This window comes from Anser cygnoides, chromosome 2 (genome assembly GCF_040182565.1).
Source record: "Anser cygnoides isolate HZ-2024a breed goose chromosome 2, Taihu_goose_T2T_genome, whole genome shotgun sequence".
Lineage (NCBI taxonomy): Eukaryota > Metazoa > Chordata > Aves > Anseriformes > Anatidae > Anser > Anser cygnoides.
In genome coordinates, this window is record NC_089874.1 from 119414218 (window position 1) to 119431070 (window position 16853).

A 16853-nucleotide genomic window follows, 5' to 3' on the forward strand; every position below is an offset into this window, starting at 1 on the left:
TAAAATTTAAAAAAAAAATCTATTGCTTGCAGTTCTTGGGAGGAATTGCTTTCTGGCATTTTACATGCTCCCCCCCCCCCCCCAACTCGATAAGTCAATTTCTATTCATATATTTTAAAAAGATGAGTAATCATTTAAATTTAATTAGTGAATTCCTTACTTGGCATTTGAGAAGTAAACACGAGCATCTAAGAAGTACTGGTTTATCTCACTTCAAAACTCCTATTCTATACACTAAAACGTCTGTAGTTAACTGGTTTCTCCCACCACAAACAAAACATGACAGTGGAGAATGCGGGCATCGATCCCGCTACCTCTCGCATGCTAAGCGAGCGCTCTACCATTTGAGCTAATTCCCCCCCCACCATGCAATTTTTACCCTGCAACCACAGATTTTAGTGGTCACAAACACAAACGGCCTCTTTAGTGACTGCTCCTTTATCCCCAAGGCAGCTGTTGAGAGCTCTTACCACCATTTGACCTTGAGCTTGTCTATTTTCTCCCCCCGCTCTGAGATGTCAGGGATAATTAAGGAAGCACAATACAAAAGAAATACAGAACTTTAGGGCAAGTGAGGTGGCTTCTGCTTCTGTGAAGGGCAGAGCAGGAAGCAAAGTAAGGAAGATTATATTCCTTGGAATAACTGATATCTTGCTAGACAATAATTAACAAAAAGTGCACTCCACGTCAATGGCTCAAACCCAAAGGTTAAGTCAGTAATATTAAAGAGTATATTTATGGAGTAAAACAAAATGAGTGAAATAGTTATTATGATGGGAAACTGCAGAACACATTACTGCACCTTGCAGGACACATTTACGTATGCTCATACTTCTGAGTATAGAACACTGCATGCTCATGTAACATTGTTGTGGTTTAACCCGGCTGGCAGCCAAACACCACACAGCCGTTCGCTCACCCTCCCCCCTCCCTCCCTGGGATGGGGGGAGAGAAACGGGAAAGTGAAGCCCGTGAGTTGAGATAAAGACAGTTTATCAAGACAGGAAAATAACAACAACAATAATAACAATAATAGTGATAATGGTAATAGTATTAACAATAATAATGTGTAAGAAAACAAGTGATGCACAATGCAATTGCTCACCACCCGCTGACCGATGCCCAGCCTATTCCCGAGCAGCCGGCCCCCCCACCCCGGCCAGCCACCCCTATATATTGTTTAGCATGACGCCAGATGGTATGGAATACCCCTTTGGCCAGTTTGGGTCAGCTGTCCTGGGTCTGTCCCCTCCCAGCTCCTGCTGCACCCCCAGCCTGCTCGCTGGCAGGACAGAGCGAGAAGCCGAAAAGTCCTTGGCCTGGTGTAAACACTGCTCTGCAACAATTAAAACATCAGCATGTTATCAGCGCTCTTCTCATCCTAATCCAAAACATAGCACCCTACCAGCTACTATGAGGGAACATTAACTCTGTCCTAACTGGAACCAGGACAGATATCCACCCCTTATTCCATACCATTTATGTCATGCTCAGGTTACACTCTGTCCAATACATTCTAATTAATCACCATTTTCATCTATGATATATAGCAATCATGGTAGTGATGACATACATTATTATATAATAATTAACATACTACAATTCAACTCATGGGCTATTCTCACCCAGTATCAAATCCCCTTGAGGTACACACCGGACCTCCCCATTCTTTTGCATTACCCACCAAGTGCATCCAGGTCCCTGAGCAAAAGCAATTCCACGAATGGGTTTGCCTTTTCCTGAGGCAGGAGTAGCCCAGACTGTTTTACCCAGCATGTTTCTTACGTGCACTACAGGAACTTTATCCCCTTCTACAGTGCGTAACAGGTTTGATTGGGCAGGTCCAGCTCGGTTGGCAGATCCCCTGGTATTGACTAACCAGGTGGCCTTTGCCAAATGTGTATCCCAATTTTTGAATGTCCCAGCACCCATTGCTTTCAGTGTAGTCTTCAACAGTCCATTGTATCGTTCAACTTTTCCAGAGGCTGGTGCATGATAGGGGATGTGATACACCCACTCAATACCATGTTCTTTGGCCCAAGTGTCTATAAGGTTGTTTCGGAAATGAGTCCCGTTGTCTGACTCAATTCTCTCTGGGGTGCCATGTCGCCATAAGACTTGCTTTTCAAGGCCCAGGATAGTGTTCCGGGCGGTGGCATGGGGCACAGGATATGTTTCCAGCCATCCGGTGGTTGCTTCCACCATTGTAAGTACGTGGCGCTTGCCGTTGCGGGTTTGAGGGAGTGTGATGTAATCAATCTGCCAGGCCTCTCCATATTTATATTTCAGCCATCGTCCTCCATACCAAAGAGGTTTTGACCGTTTGGCTTGCTTGATTGCAGCACATGTTTCACAGTCATGAATAACCTGTGCTATAGTGTCCATGGTCAGGTCCACCCCTCGATCACGAGCCCATCTGTAGGTTGCATCTCTACCTTGATGGCCTGAGGTGTCATGGGCCCATCGGGCTATAAATAATTCACCTTTATGTTGCCAGTCCAGGTCCACCTGAGCCACTTCAATCTTAGCAGCCTGATCCACCTGCTGGTTGTTTTGGTGTTCTTCAGTAGCCCGATTCTTGGGCACATGAGCATCTACATGGCGTACCTTTACAACCAGGTTCTCTACCCGGGCAGCAATATCTTGCCACAATGCCGCAGCCCAGATGGGCTTGCCCCTGCGCTGCCAGTTGTTCTGCTTCCATTGCTGTAACCACCCCCACAGGGCATTTGCTACCATCCATGAATCAGTATAGAGATAGAGAACTGGCCACTTTTCTCGTTCAGCAATATCTAAAGCCAGCTGAATGGCTTTTACTTCTGCAAACTGACTCGATTCACCTTCTCCCTCAGCAGCTTCTGCAACCCGTCGTGTAGGACTCCATACAGCAGCTTTCCATCTCCGATGCTTTCCCACAATACGACAGGACCCGTCAGTGAACAAGGCATATTTCTTCTCATTTTCCGGTAGCTTGTTGTACAGGGGGGCTTCTTCAGCACGAACCACCGTAACTAACTCGGGGGATAAGAGAGTGGTGGTGAAGGAGAAAGGGAGAGTGAACAGGTAGGGAAACATGTCTTCCCCTGTCCCCTTCACAGATTGGCTCCCTAACGAAAACAGGCAATAGGTGTAATTGCTAATAGTTTCCGAGATATGGGTTCCAAAGTATAGAGTCGACGTCAGTGCTGAGTATAAATACCAGGTTAAAGTCGTGACCAGATATTTCATCATTTCATAAGCCATTGTTACACCGCACAGTACCATAACAATCTTAAACCAGGGCCCGGAAAGGATAAACAGTGCAACAGGGAGCACATACAGAAAGTAACGCACCATAAAACTCAATTTGGAATACAGGTACAGCAGACTGGAGATTAAGGCAATCAACATCGTGACTAGCAACTATTAAGCAGGTCCAATACTTATACCAATTTTAGTTTAACACACTCTGGTCAGATTTGTCGATATCTCAACCCTTCGGGCCCCACGTTGGGCGCCAAAAAGACTGTTGTGGTTTAACCCGGCTGGCAGCCAAACACCACACAGCCGTTCGCTCACCCTCCCCCCTCCCTCCCTGGGATGGGGGGAGAGAAACGGGAAAGTGAAGCCCGTGAGTTGAGATAAAGACAGTTTATCAAGACAGGAAAATAACAACAACAATAATAACAATAATAGTGATAATGGTAATAGTATTAACAATAATAATGTGTAAGAAAACAAGTGATGCACAATGCAATTGCTCACCACCCGCTGACCGATGCCCAGCCTATTCCCGAGCAGCCGGCCCCCCCACCCCGGCCAGCCACCCCTATATATTGTTTAGCATGACGTCAGATGGTATGGAATACCCCTTTGGCCAGTTTGGGTCAGCTGTCCTGGGTCTGTCCCCTCCCAGCTCCTGCTGCACCCCCAGCCTGCTCGCTGGCAGGACAGAGCGAGAAGCCGAAAAGTCCTTGGCCTGGTGTAAACACTGCTCTGCAACAATTAAAACATCAGCATGTTATCAGCGCTCTTCTCATCCTAATCCAAAACATAGCACCCTACCAGCTACTATGAGGGAACATTAACTCTGTCCTAACTGGAACCAGGACATATTCATGCCAGATCTACCATCATGAAAATGGTTTTATCGTTTTATCCCTAGTAATAGTAAAACATACATACCACTTTTTGCTTCACTCAACCGTAGATGCATGTTCCTTCTCCCTGTAATGTTCACTCTATAAGGCATCTAAATAAGGGGTGAAATAGTACTGTTTACTTGCTATTGTTTGAGGAGGTTTTCTACCACGCCAATCACTGCATCAATTCTCGCATCATATCAGTGACATTTTTCTTCTCACGTGTACATGTATGTAAACTACAGTATTCTCCAGGCAAAAAAAACACACAACAAAAAACAACAAAAACACAAAGCTTTCCTTGAGAACCCTTGTAAGAACAAAGAAAACAGGTAGCACCCTTTTTTTTACTTCTTTCTACTAGCTGTGGTGCAGCTTACCAATAAATCCTTCTCTAAGTTTCAAGTTTTCCTCAAGTTTTTCCTAAGTTTCAAGATTTCCTCGAGGGAAAGGCAAGAGAAGGAATGAGGGAGAAGTTCCAAAAGACAGGAAGTTTCTGAGTTACAAGTCAAACAAGATCTCCCTATAAACTCTCACAGTCACATGCTAAGGCACTTCATGCTCCTTTACATGACAAACTCAGGGCCTGCAGCCTGTCGGTGCCACCCACTCGCACTAGATTTACCTTTTTTTGACGAGGCAGCTAGTTCTGCGTTGAGGGAAGTAACGTCACAAACAGTGCAGTGGAGCAGCTTAAAGATGATGCAAAATTCGCATTTACCTGGAGGTGCCCTACGACGACTGCCTAGAAAGCAAAAGTCCAAGCTGGTAATATGAGCTTTTATCAGTTTATGTTAGTGTTGCCAAGCAGATGCATTGAAGTGACCTGCGCTAAATGAAAGTATGCGTACACAAAGCCTTCTCAGCTGAAATACAGGACAGAGAATAATAAAGGAATTAAAGAGGTCAGCTTATTTGCAGCAATGTAGGTAAGGAAATTCTCCCAACCTAAAGGGGAAGTTAGAAAGTGTTACTCACCTTCTTACATGAAAACTTGACAATCGTAACAAATCAAGATCACAGAACAATGGACTGTCAGAATGAAATACACATTTTTAATGAACGGAAATAGTATTATTGCAGAGGTCTTCCCTCACCCTTATCTGACTTAGGCATCAAATAAACTATGAGCTGGCTTTTCCAAGCGTTAGCCATTTCGGTGGCAGCAGTGAAATTTGCTGATGAAAAGTAGGGAGAGGTCATCTGCCGTTTTTAAACTGACTCAGGTGGTGCAGGGTAGATAAAGAAAACTGGAAATGGAGCCAAACCTTGTGAGATTCCACATGCGAAAGATCCCAGCTGCAGACGTGCAGTGGGCTGTCACCCGGCCTGAGATGTGCATGTGGGAAGGACTCAAACCACTTCTGCACATTTGTTTTCCAGTTTACTCCAGCGAGGTCGATATAGTCAGTTACAAGGTACTGCAAGGAGCTGTAAGAACAAATCTTTATTGTTGTGTGAAGATTGAGGAAATGTAGGACAGTATAAGTTATAGGAGAGTATTTGCAGTGATACTAAAGCAGTTTTAGTTCTACATCTCATCCTGAATCTGTATTGTGCTAGTTTTTAAGTACTGTCTTACTTTAGACAAGTTGTAACTAGCTGATGTTTAATTTCATAATTTATTTTCTTCTGACTGGATGCTGTCAGTAAGCTAAAGCCATTAGAAAAAACTGAGCGCATGCACTGTTGGATTACTACATGTTTTACTTTACTAGCAGAACCAACTTCTCTGCATTTAAACTGCAAGTGAGAAATCTTGTATTATATAATTTTCATTGCCTCTATTGTCTTTGGTTACAGTGATATATCATTTCTCATTGTAAACTTTGTTTTTATTCTTTAAATCTAAAAAGCACGCCTTGATTTAACAACCTGGAAACAGAGCTTTGCCAAAGTACTTCTTACTACAAAGTAAGACTTGATTTAGGATTGAGAGTACATGATCTTTATGAGCAGACTTTGCATTGTATTCTACCTCCACAGTCTCTCACCAAACCATAGCAACCTTTTTCCTAAATAACTTACCAAGGAATTTGTTGGTATGCCACACTTGACTTCTGTTTCTGAAGTGTTTTTAGTGACCCCATATATTTAAGATGCAAAACTATTTTAACTGAATCATCCAGGATATGTTCCCGGACATATCCTGGAAACACAACACGGCACAGAGAAAGCAGTCTAGGAGGTTTCTGGAGAGCGTGGGAGATAGCTTCCTGACGCAGCTGGTTAGCGAACCTACCAGGGGTGGTGCCCCGCTAGACCTTCTCTTCACAAACAGAGAAGGACTGGTGGGAGATGTGGTGGTCGGAAACTGTCTGGGGCAGAGTGACCACGAAATGGTAGAGTTCTCTATTCTTGGCGAGGCCAGGAAGGGGACCAGTAAAACTGCTGTATTGGACTTCCGGAGGGCTGACTTTGAGCTGCTCAGGACGCTGGTTGGCCGAGTCCCTTGGGAGGCGGTTCTGAAGGGCAGAGGAGTCCAGGAAGGCTGGGCGCTCCTCAAGAAGGAAATCGTGATGGCACAGGAGCGGTCCGTCCCCACGTGTCCGAAGACGAGCCGGCGTGGAAGAAGACCGGCCTGGCTCAACAGAGAGTTGCGGCTTGTGCTTAGCAGAAAAAAGAGGGTTTATAATCTTTGGGAAAAAGGGCGGGCCACTGAGGAGGACTACAAGGATGTAGCGAGGCTGTGCAGGGAGAAAATTAGAAAGGCCAAAGCTCATCTGGAGCTCAACCTGGCTACTGCCGTTAAAGACAACAAAAAATCCTTTTACAAATATATCAACGCGAAACGGAGGACTAAGGAGAATCTCCATCCTTTACTGGATGCGACGGGAAACCTAGTTACTAAGGATGAGGAAAAGGCTGAGGTGCTTAATGCCGCCTTTGCCTCAGTCTTTAGCGGCAATACCGGTTGTTCTCTGGATACCCAGTGCCTTGAGCTGGTGGAAGGGGACGGGGAGTAGGACGTGGCCTTCGCTATCCATGAGGAAATGGTTGGCGACCTGCTACGGAGCTTGGATGTGCGCAAGTCGATGGGGCCGGATGGGATGCACCCGAGGGTACTGAAAGAACTGGCGGAGGAGCTGGCCGAGCCGCTTTCCATCATTTATCGGCAGTCCTGGCTATCGGGGGAGGTCCCAGTTGACTGGCGGCTAGCCAATGTGACGCCCACCTATAAGAAGGGCCGGAGGGCAGACCCGGGGAACTATAGGCCTGTCAGTTTGACCTCAGTGCCAGGAAAGCTCATGGAGCAGATTATCTTGAGGGTCATCACGCGGCACTTGCAGGGCAAGCAGGCGATCAGGCCCAGTCAGCATGGGTTTATGAAAGGCAGGTCCTGCTTGACGAACCTGATCTCCTTCTATGACCAAGTGACGTGCTTGGTGGATGAGGGAAAGGCTGTGGATGTGGTTTACCTTGACCTCAGTAAGGCTTTTGACACCGTTCCCCACAACATTCTCCTCAAGAAACTGGCTGCTCGGGGCTTGGACTGGCGTACGCTTCGCTGGGTTAGAAACTGGCTGGATAGCCGGGCTCAGAGAGTTGTGGTGAATAGAGTCAAATCTGGTTGGAGGCCGGTCACTAGTGGAGTCCCCCAGGGCTCAGTACTGGGGCCGGTCCTCTTTAATATCTTTATCGATGATCTGGATGAGGGCGTCCAGTGCACCCTCAGTAAGTTTGCAGATGACACCAAGCTAAGTGCGTGTGTCGATCTGCTCGAGGGCAGGAAGGCTCTGCAGGAGGATCTGGATAGGCTGGAGCGATGGGCTGAGGTCAACTGTATGAAGTTCAACAAGGCCAAGTGCCGGGTCCTGCACCTGGGGCGCAACAATCCCAAGCAGAGCTACAGGCTGGGAGATGAGTGGTTGGAAAGCTTCCTGGCCGAGAGGGACCTGGGAGTACTGGTTGATAGTCGGCTGAATATGAGCCAGCAGTGTGCTCAGGTGGCCAAGAAGGCCAACAGCATCCTGGCCTGCATAAGAAGCAGTGTGGCCAGCAGGTCTAGGGAAGTGATTGTGCCCCTGTACTCGGCTCTGGTGAGGCCGCACCTTGAGTACTGTGTTCAGTTTTGGGCCCCTCGCTACAGGAAGGACGTGGAGGTGCTCGAGCGAGTCCAGAGAAGGGCGACCAAGCTGGTGAGGGGTCTGGAGAACAAGTCTTACGAGGAGCGGCTGAGGGAGCTGGGCTTGTTCAGCCTGGAGAAGAGGAGGCTCAGGGGCGACCTCATCGCTCTCTACAGGTACCTTAAAGGAGGCTGTAAAGAGGTGGGGGTTGGTCTGTTCTCCTACGTGCCTGGTGACAGGACGAGGGGGAATGGGCGAAAGTTGCGACAGGGGAGTTTTAGGTTGGATGTTAGGAAGTACTTCTTTACCAAAAGGGTTATTAAGCATTGGAACGGGCTGCCCAGGGAGGTGGTGGAGTCACCATCCCTGGAGGTCTTTAAAAGACGTTTAGATGTAGAGCTTAGCGATATGGTTTAGTGGAGTGCTTAGTGTTAGGTCGGAGGTTGGACTCGATGATCTTGAGGTCTCTTCCAACCTAGAAATCTGTGATACTGTGATCAAGGTCAATACAAAAAGGTAGACATGCCTAGAATATAATTTAGGAGGATATGAGATAAACGAGTGCTTTATTTCCAGAAACTATGACAAGTATTTAAACCATTATATTTGTGATTTACACACACCTACTTGGAATATTAACAGAAGATAAAGTTGGAAAAGAAAGTAAGACAAAAAACACAAGGAAGAAAAACAACATCGCCATTCAGTGACTACTAACAGTGTAGTTTCTAGATTTACAAGTTTCTTTGCCCGAGTATCACTTTATCAAACTAACGAAGCAGAAAGTGCATCAGCACCGCGGCTTCTCATGTGTCAACTGCGCACTCTGACTTTTAAGCTACCGGGCTTTGCACACAAGCACCCCGACGATTCAGTGCTCCCGATAAGATGACCAGCCCAGCAAGGAGGAGCAATGAGAACAGCCGAGGAGCCATTCTGCACAAGTGCGGCCACTTTCAGTAGCATTCACCAAGGGGAATTAGCTCAAATGGTAGAGCGCTCGCTTAGCATGCGAGAGGTAGCGGGATCGATGCCCGCATTCTCCAGTGTTTTGAACAGCCGCGGCGCTTCACAGAGTTAAAGATTTTCTTCCATAAATCCCTCAAGTTTCTGAAAGAAAATACAAACCTAGCAACGGACACCATTTCGTGAGACAAACCGAACGGGAAGAGATCTCAATAAGCAGGCGGCACTTGTCAGCTCTTAAAAAACATTTCCTCCCCAAAGCACTTACTAATGTTATTCGGTAACACAGGAAATAAAATTCGCTTCTGACCATTACGTTGACTTTTAGCGTGTGACTGTTTTTTTAGTCATATGAAAAGTTAGAGAAATTGCCCATAAGGAAACATAGCAGTATGTATTATATATGTGTATATATATATATATATATACACACACACATATCCTCAGCTCACTGTAGAATTGCCATCTCTCCAGCGTCCTTGCATATGTTGCATCTAGATTGGCAGGACACACTTCTTTCTAACATAGTTTTGAGTGACATTAATCATGCTTTATATTTTACAAGTTATTTTTCCAAAATTACCTTATTTAGCTAGTTAGCTCACATGCTTTTCTGCTCCCAATCACTTGCATTACCTCTCTCAATCCTCTCATAATTCATTCAATTTCTTCCTCAACCCTTTGTAAGAAAATAAATTTGCACTTTAAAAAGGCACTTTGATCAACATTAATAAATCATTAACACTGTGCACATGCTTACTAAACTGATGTATTTTAATCCTTACAAAAGTGCTTTGGAAAAACGCACCTAAATTTTAAAAAGTCCTACAACATAATAGGGTACAAGAACCGTATCGTGGCCAAAAAGCAGAAGAGACGGTGATACCTGTCAGGGTGCTTGTTTCATTCTTTAAAACCCGTCAATAGGAACGTATTTTTTGTGTGTCTGTGGAGGAGGGACGGGGGGCATCTCCCATAATTTTAGAGAAAACAGAAGTTTACAAACCTCTCTCCCAAAGCAGAAAAAAAAAAACACCATTACGACTGGTAACAGAAAAAAACGGAAAGCGTTTCCCCACGGCGATAAACGGATATTTTCTTTCACGAACTTGAGCAGTTTGTGGAAGAAAATCTTTAACTCTGTGAGGCACCGCGGCTGTTCAAAACACTGGAGAATGCGGGCATCGATCCCGCTACCTCTCGCATGCTAAGCGAGCGCTCTACCATTTGAGCTAATTCCCCCTGGCCGCCAGGGCCCGCCCGGGCTCGCTATGTACCCAGCCACACCGACAGGCAGAGCTGCCCGCCCGAACCCACCTGGAACTTTCCATCCGAACAGCACTCCTGTCAGAGCCCGCTGCCCAATTTCTTACCTCCTGTCAGCACCTTCGCTGGGGGATAACAGGCCTCAGCTTCCCAGTGGAATGCCGAAACGGTTAGGTCCTAGCTTTAAGAAACAGAAGAACACTTAAAGCAAAGCATCTCATGTTTACATTTGTGTTAGTGGTTTACACGTCTATGAAACGGTTTTAAGTACTAACTTTAGAAAGGATGGGGATGTTCTGTGGAGATACTTTGATACAAAACACTCTCTCCTTACTTTTCTTGCAAGTTCCACTGGGAGTGTTAAAAATTTTTATGAATGCCAATGTCTTTTTCCTGAACATTCAGCTGTTTTGGACAAGTCACACAGATCATCCTTTAGCAATGGAAGTCCCTTCCTTCTTCTTTTCCTTTGCCCAGTATCCATCATGATATCTGTAGTTTCTGAGCACCACAGAACTCAAATGTTGATTTGACAATTCAACTGTTGATTGACAGATTTCAGGAACATCACATGGCTCATGATATGCACTGCTTCAAAAGACACAGCACACAAAACATCTAAACACCTTAACCAAGAAAAGCCCAAGTAGACCTGCAGTTGCAAACATCCACTTCTAAGATCAACCAAAAACAGTGGCTTAAGACATATCCAGCTTTTTTTTTTTTTTTTTTTTACCCAAAGGTATTCTGGAAATATTATTATTTTAGGAATAGTAAGTCTCATGTCATAACAAAAAGAATAGCCAACAATCCTCTAGAGAAGGCAGGAGAACCAAAGAGAAGCAGCAAGATGCTAATTATCACTGACCAGGGAAAGAAGAGCTACAATTCACCAGCCAGCACTCCCCTTAGTTATACGTCACTAGCACTAACCTCACTTTTCTGAATTGTCACAAGCTTCTGCAGCATCCAGGATTTCAGCTCTCTCTGCCTGATGAGGACCATTGGTTTAACCACAAATCCCTGTGCCGAATGTCCAACACATACTTCTCTCTCCCATTAAAACTTCAGTATCTTGTTATTTGCTCCCTCCTTCACTCTGGTTGAAACAGCTGGTTTGGGGAAAAACTATTTTTTCCTCTGAGATTGAAATTTAATCAGCTTAGAAAGATGCACCTGAAGTTAATTTGTAGAAAATAATTATGTTGTTACAGCTGCAATTATTTTGCAGCTCCCATAGACAGTCCTGCAGCTGTCTGACAGACAGCCCCAGTGGTCAATAGGTCTGGAGAAGTGAGAAAGCTTGCTGGTACTTCTACCCTATGATGTTTTCACATGACCAGTTGTATTTTTCTGGAAAAAAAAAAGCTCTGAAAGATCCAGAAGTTGCTTTGCTTAGTCACACATCTAGTATCTAGAAACACAGCCCTTAGTTATATGAGAACATTCCAGAGCACCAGAGTGACATAAATCCCACTTCCCACTTTCAGAAGTGACTTAGATTTATGCCACTCATGGTACTGTACATTTCAAAACACTAAAGAAACAAAATAGCTCTACATTAGTTGGCTTGATTACTAGAAATTCCACTTAATATTTTTTCCTTGTTTTAGCCAGAATGCCTTCTGCTCACCATATGATTGACAAAAATAGATGATCTAAAATCCCTTACAAAATAGCATGATCCTCCAACAGATAGGAATACGTAGCTCTAAGCATTTTATTAACTATTTCAAAACAATTAAAGAAAAAAAAAAAGCCCAGTAAACCTTACAGTTTTTCACTTTTTTTTTTTTAGATAGTATTCTTTCTGAGTAAATATCAGCTGAGACTTAAAAATACCCATGTTGTAAGGAAGCAAACAGTACCCTTCTACTTGTCCTTTTCCTAGCCCTGTACACACGCAGCCCAGGCAGGAACTTGGCTACATCATGCCTGTTTTCGAATGGTAAAGCACAGCTACACAGCTTAGGTAAGGGAAGCCCACCCAGGCTTGGGCTTACAACTCAGCTGCGCACACCAGTTCTGGTAATTTTCTTTAATATATATATTAAAGAAAATAACATATTCTTTAACCTCTTCTACCACCTGAACCTGAGACACTCCCTCCACCAATAGGCCCTAGGCTTTATAATGAACAAGAATACAAGAATGTAATCTATTTCCTTCTACCTTAACCCTTTTTTCCTCTCCCAGAATGCTTCTTTTACACCTTGTCTATTTCTTTTACAGAATTTCTATATTTCTGCCTGACAACCTTAAGAAAAAAAAAATGCTTTTTCTTTTTTTCTTTTTGAACTTTTTCCACTGACATTTTTACATTGGATGAGAATTCATGATCTCATTTTCCTTGTCTATATACAATCTTCAACATTTTGAAGAATGGGATTTTACCTTTCAAAGCACACCCTTGCCCTGTTTTACAAATTACAATCATGTAATTTTTCTTATTTTTTTCTCTATTTTATATTTTTTCTCTATTTTATATTTTTTTCCTCTCTTGCCTAGAAATTTCTTCTGAAATTTAGATAAGAGTTTTTTGAAACAGCTTCCATCCAACACATATTTTAACACTGCTGGTTTCTGCTTTAAATTTAAAAAGATCAACTGAGCACCACAAAAAGTCCAGTTTACTACTTCTATTTAATAGAGAGTGACAGCATACAAATATCAGATGTATTTCTGATTAAATAGAAGAAATATGGCTTTTGTATTTAAAAAAAGAAAAAAAAAAACAAAGAAAACCTCTGCTTTATAAAACCTTCAGTTTAATATCAGTTGGACTTAGCTTTCTTCACTGGTACTACTGCAGAATACTAGTCTGTGCTGGAACAGGGGCATTGGTGCTTAGCCTTTAGTAAGGTTGTCAAGCAGCAGAAATATCCCTGGGCTTGTTCCCATCTTTCACACACAGTGACCTACAGCAGCTCCTGTTTGTGTTCAGTTTGAACAGAAGCACAGAAAAAAATACCTCTTCCGATAGTACCTCTCCACCTATAAAGTTGGTTTATGCCTTCTCCAAGGAAAAGATGAGGGGCTAGACTTTATTCATATGATTTTAATGCATCTTACATACTGCGCTTCTGTAACATCATAAAACCATGTCTCTCAGAATCAAATAAAGTCACCATTGTTCACGGCTTAATTCTCTTTTTGCCACATTTCAGCATGAAATAAACATTCTGCAAGTGCCTCACCACACAAACACACAACAGAATTTACTCTCCTACATCTTGTGCTCCCTCCTGTACATTTTACTAAGAAACAGACCTACTCACCAGTTAACAAGATTTTCTGCAGAATAATAAAGTAGCTTTAAGTAGAATAATCTCAGCCAACCAACCAAATGAGAAAAAGAAGGAACTGGTTATATTGAATGATCCAAAAAATTTGGCCAGTGTTCAAATATTAGAGGGTTTAAGGTACACAAAATTCATTGCTGTTCAGTGTACATTCAGCATCTAATGTCTTAGGTCCATATAAAATTAAATAAAGACAAGCTCTTGCCTTTTTATACACCACTATATAGTTATTGTAGAATCAAAACATGGAAATCAGACCTGTCTGTAGAAGAGCTCCATGCACTGATGAAGTCACTTACTCCCAGTATACTCAAAACACGGGTATAGCACAAAAACATCACAACCAAACTCAATTAAAAAGACGGTAAGTTGAAGAGAGCACCCACGTCAGCAATTTCTTCAAACCATGTTATCCTCTGATGTGATCCTTCTACCTTTCTTAGTCTCAACAATACACTGAGCGAAGTTTGGCTGAGCAGCATCAGAAGAGAAAGGAAATTACAGCTATTAAATCTTTACTAACATGATACAAGATTGGTGTTGTAGGTGTTAGAAGTGGCCCCAGGAGAGCTGGAGCCCGAGCCACGGCAGCGCAACAGAAGCCCCAGAACCACCCCCCGGCAGTACACCAGGCTGAGGGCACCTACCTGCACCCCTCCTCAAAGCCAGTGCGCCCTAACTAACCTCAGAAACTCCACGCTGTGAAACCCACGGTTTTCTTAACAAAAATAGCTAAAGAACAACTGCAGACAAACCTCCTCTCTCCTTCGAGGGCTGCTCGGGCAGACACCAAGCCCAGACCCGAGTGCTCTTCTCCTCCCACCCTCAGAAGCTACCAGGACTCCACCCAATGCTGGAACCTTCTGTGGCAGCACCCAACCAGCATCACTCTTCCCTCCCAAACCCCAGTTTATTTCTTTTTTCTTTTTTTTCCCTCATGTGAGGTGATGAAACACTTGGGAGGAGAGGACTGCTATCAAAAACACAGAGAGACATGATATCTCAGGCACATCCTAGCTCCTGATTTTATCGCTGGGGCAGTAGGTTAAGTCTTCGAAAGTACAGCCTCGCCTGTATGGTGAGGGCATTTCATGGCATCCAGCCCTTATCTTCCCTCCCGAACAGCCCAACATTACAACTGCCTACTGGATCTTTCAGGGATGGGGAAGGCAGTGTTGGCAAGAGCAGGTTTTGCCCTAGATTTCTCACATGTGATGGCCATAAGTAGCAAAAATAACAGCTGAGTGTATAGACCTTTAAATAAACTAAAATGCCTTTTTCAACGTGTAAATTCATAATTAGATTTATGTTCATTAGATTTATGTTTCTTAGGCAGTGAGGGTGAAGGTTGGAAAATGTAATTTAAAAATATGTAATATTGATCCGTGTTTAAGGAGGATGGAATTGTTACCTCATAACCACATTCCTGGTAGTTGATGGCACTTGAGAGGGTGACTCTTTAGATTACTTAGATATATATCTTTCTCTCATTTTCCTTTTTTTTTTTCTCCTTTTCCTTCTTAAAGAGACTATAAAACATAAGGCTGGTTTGTAAACTGTAAAAACTTACTCTGTACTACAAAAAAAAAAAGCGCTGATCTCTCAAGTGTCAACACCAGACATCAAGTTAACTGCTAGCAAGCAAAGGCCATTTTTCAAGAGGATGGGAAAACCCACCGTTGATCTCTCTCCTTCCAGCACAGCTGCTGAAATTGTGTAGGTTTAGCTGCACCAGCTTGCTCCCATCTGTCTCAGTTCCTTGGAGTCTCTGAAAATTTTGGCAGTAGCCCATCTGTTGCATATTTGTAACTCTACTGTCTTTGCATATTGCTAAATATTTTTTTCCTGAAAAAAAATAATGGAGAAACAACTCAAAATTTTTCTTAGGCAAAAGCCAAGATAGTTCTATGATGACAAAAGCTCATGCCTTTCTGTAGCTCATGAGTCCTCTTTTGGCTAAATATTATTAGTAAAATTACAGCTACTTCAACACTTCTCAAATAAAAGGTTCTGAAATAATGTTAATGGTGTATAGTACCACTTAAACAGCAGCAGTGCAGGCTTTGAATTGTTTACCAGTCAATTAAGATTATAGCAGCATTTGAATTGATTGAACTTTACATCATGAAAGATTCATCTTTTCAAGAGATAAAGATAAATACAAGTTATGTTGTGTTTTTCTCCATTCCCTTAGAATAACAATACCCAGCCTTCTGGTTACTCAGGAATGTCTGGTCTAACTATGATCTTTGTCATCACTACTAGAGATGATTCACCTTTACCTTGGAATAATTAATGTTGGTTAGCTACCTCACTCTAAATTCCTACAGATGATTAAGGTACTCTTATGCCCATATGAGAGTCCTAAAGGTGACTGAATTTGCATAAATAAGGTTACATGGAAAACAAATGCCTTACTTCTGTGGGATTTTATATCACAGCTGCTACTGCCAGTGAAATGTTTGCTGTACGAAAGCTTCCCCAGGTGAGAAACAGAGATGCAGCTTTTGTAGTTTTCCTTGTAACTATCCAGACTTCACTTTTTTCACTGATGTCTGATTTGATGCCTTCCAATGGCCTACTCAAGCTTTGTGTTCACAGTAGTTGATTAATTATTTTAATTAACGTTCACAAGAAAGAGGAGTTGTTGAGATACCAAAAGCTATTATGTTTTCCCTCTAGTGTTTTGAGTGCAGAAAATGTGCTGAATCCTCTTTGTATGTTGTAGCAGCTGGCACAGAAAAATGAATTATTTATATTGAAAAGATACCTCTTTACTTCACAAGAGCTACAGATACATCAATTTAATGTGATTGTTAGTCTTAAAACATCCTATAAACATTCAGAAATGACAAACATTCATACCCCCTGTTCTGTCCCCCTGTCCCCCCCTCTTCCCCCCAACAAACAAACCAAAACAACAACAACAAAAAAAAGGTATTTAACTCTGGCAGGACTAGTTTTAGTATTTTTAAAAAATGTCTGTAACACAGCTTAAATTTAAAAACAGCCACAGTTTCACAACAGCTTTATTTCTAATTCCTATTCTCACTAGAACTGTTCATAGTATTAGAAAGCTGACAGCTAACTACATCCTTTCCAAATACCATTATTTTTTGTTCCACAAGCCG

At 43.0% G+C, this 16853-nt stretch overlaps 1 protein-coding gene and 3 non-coding genes across 36 annotated transcripts in view; 1 reads left to right on the top strand and 3 right to left on the bottom strand.

Annotated features, from left to right (window-relative positions):
* Positions 1-14911, bottom strand: part of LOC106038415 (uncharacterized) — a 21759-nt gene extending 6848 nt beyond the window's left edge. For 4 of the 33 annotated variants that reach the window (XR_010829673.1, XR_010829674.1, XR_010829670.1 and 1 more), the window contains exons 1-5: positions 14370-14911; positions 10528-10601; positions 5390-5552; positions 4747-4866; positions 4165-4231 (exon numbers count right to left, since the gene is read on the bottom strand). Coding sequence is in view for 28 of the 33 variants with exons in the window: in XM_066992966.1 (XP_066849067.1) it covers positions 1609-3011; positions 4165-4231 (1470 nt within the window). In the remaining 5 variants the exon portion in view is untranslated. The other 29 variants (XM_066992966.1, XM_066992959.1, XM_066992969.1 and 26 more) reach the window with 29 other exon arrangements.
* Positions 287-359, bottom strand: TRNAA-AGC (transfer RNA alanine (anticodon AGC)). Its single transcript has one exon. It is a non-coding gene; the product is annotated as a tRNA-Ala (tRNA).
* Positions 9162-9234, top strand: TRNAA-AGC (transfer RNA alanine (anticodon AGC)). The gene has a single exon. It is a non-coding gene; the product is annotated as a tRNA-Ala (tRNA).
* Positions 10324-10396, bottom strand: TRNAA-AGC (transfer RNA alanine (anticodon AGC)). Its single transcript has one exon. It is a non-coding gene; the product is annotated as a tRNA-Ala (tRNA).
* Positions 14912-16853: the final 1942 nt, after the last annotated feature.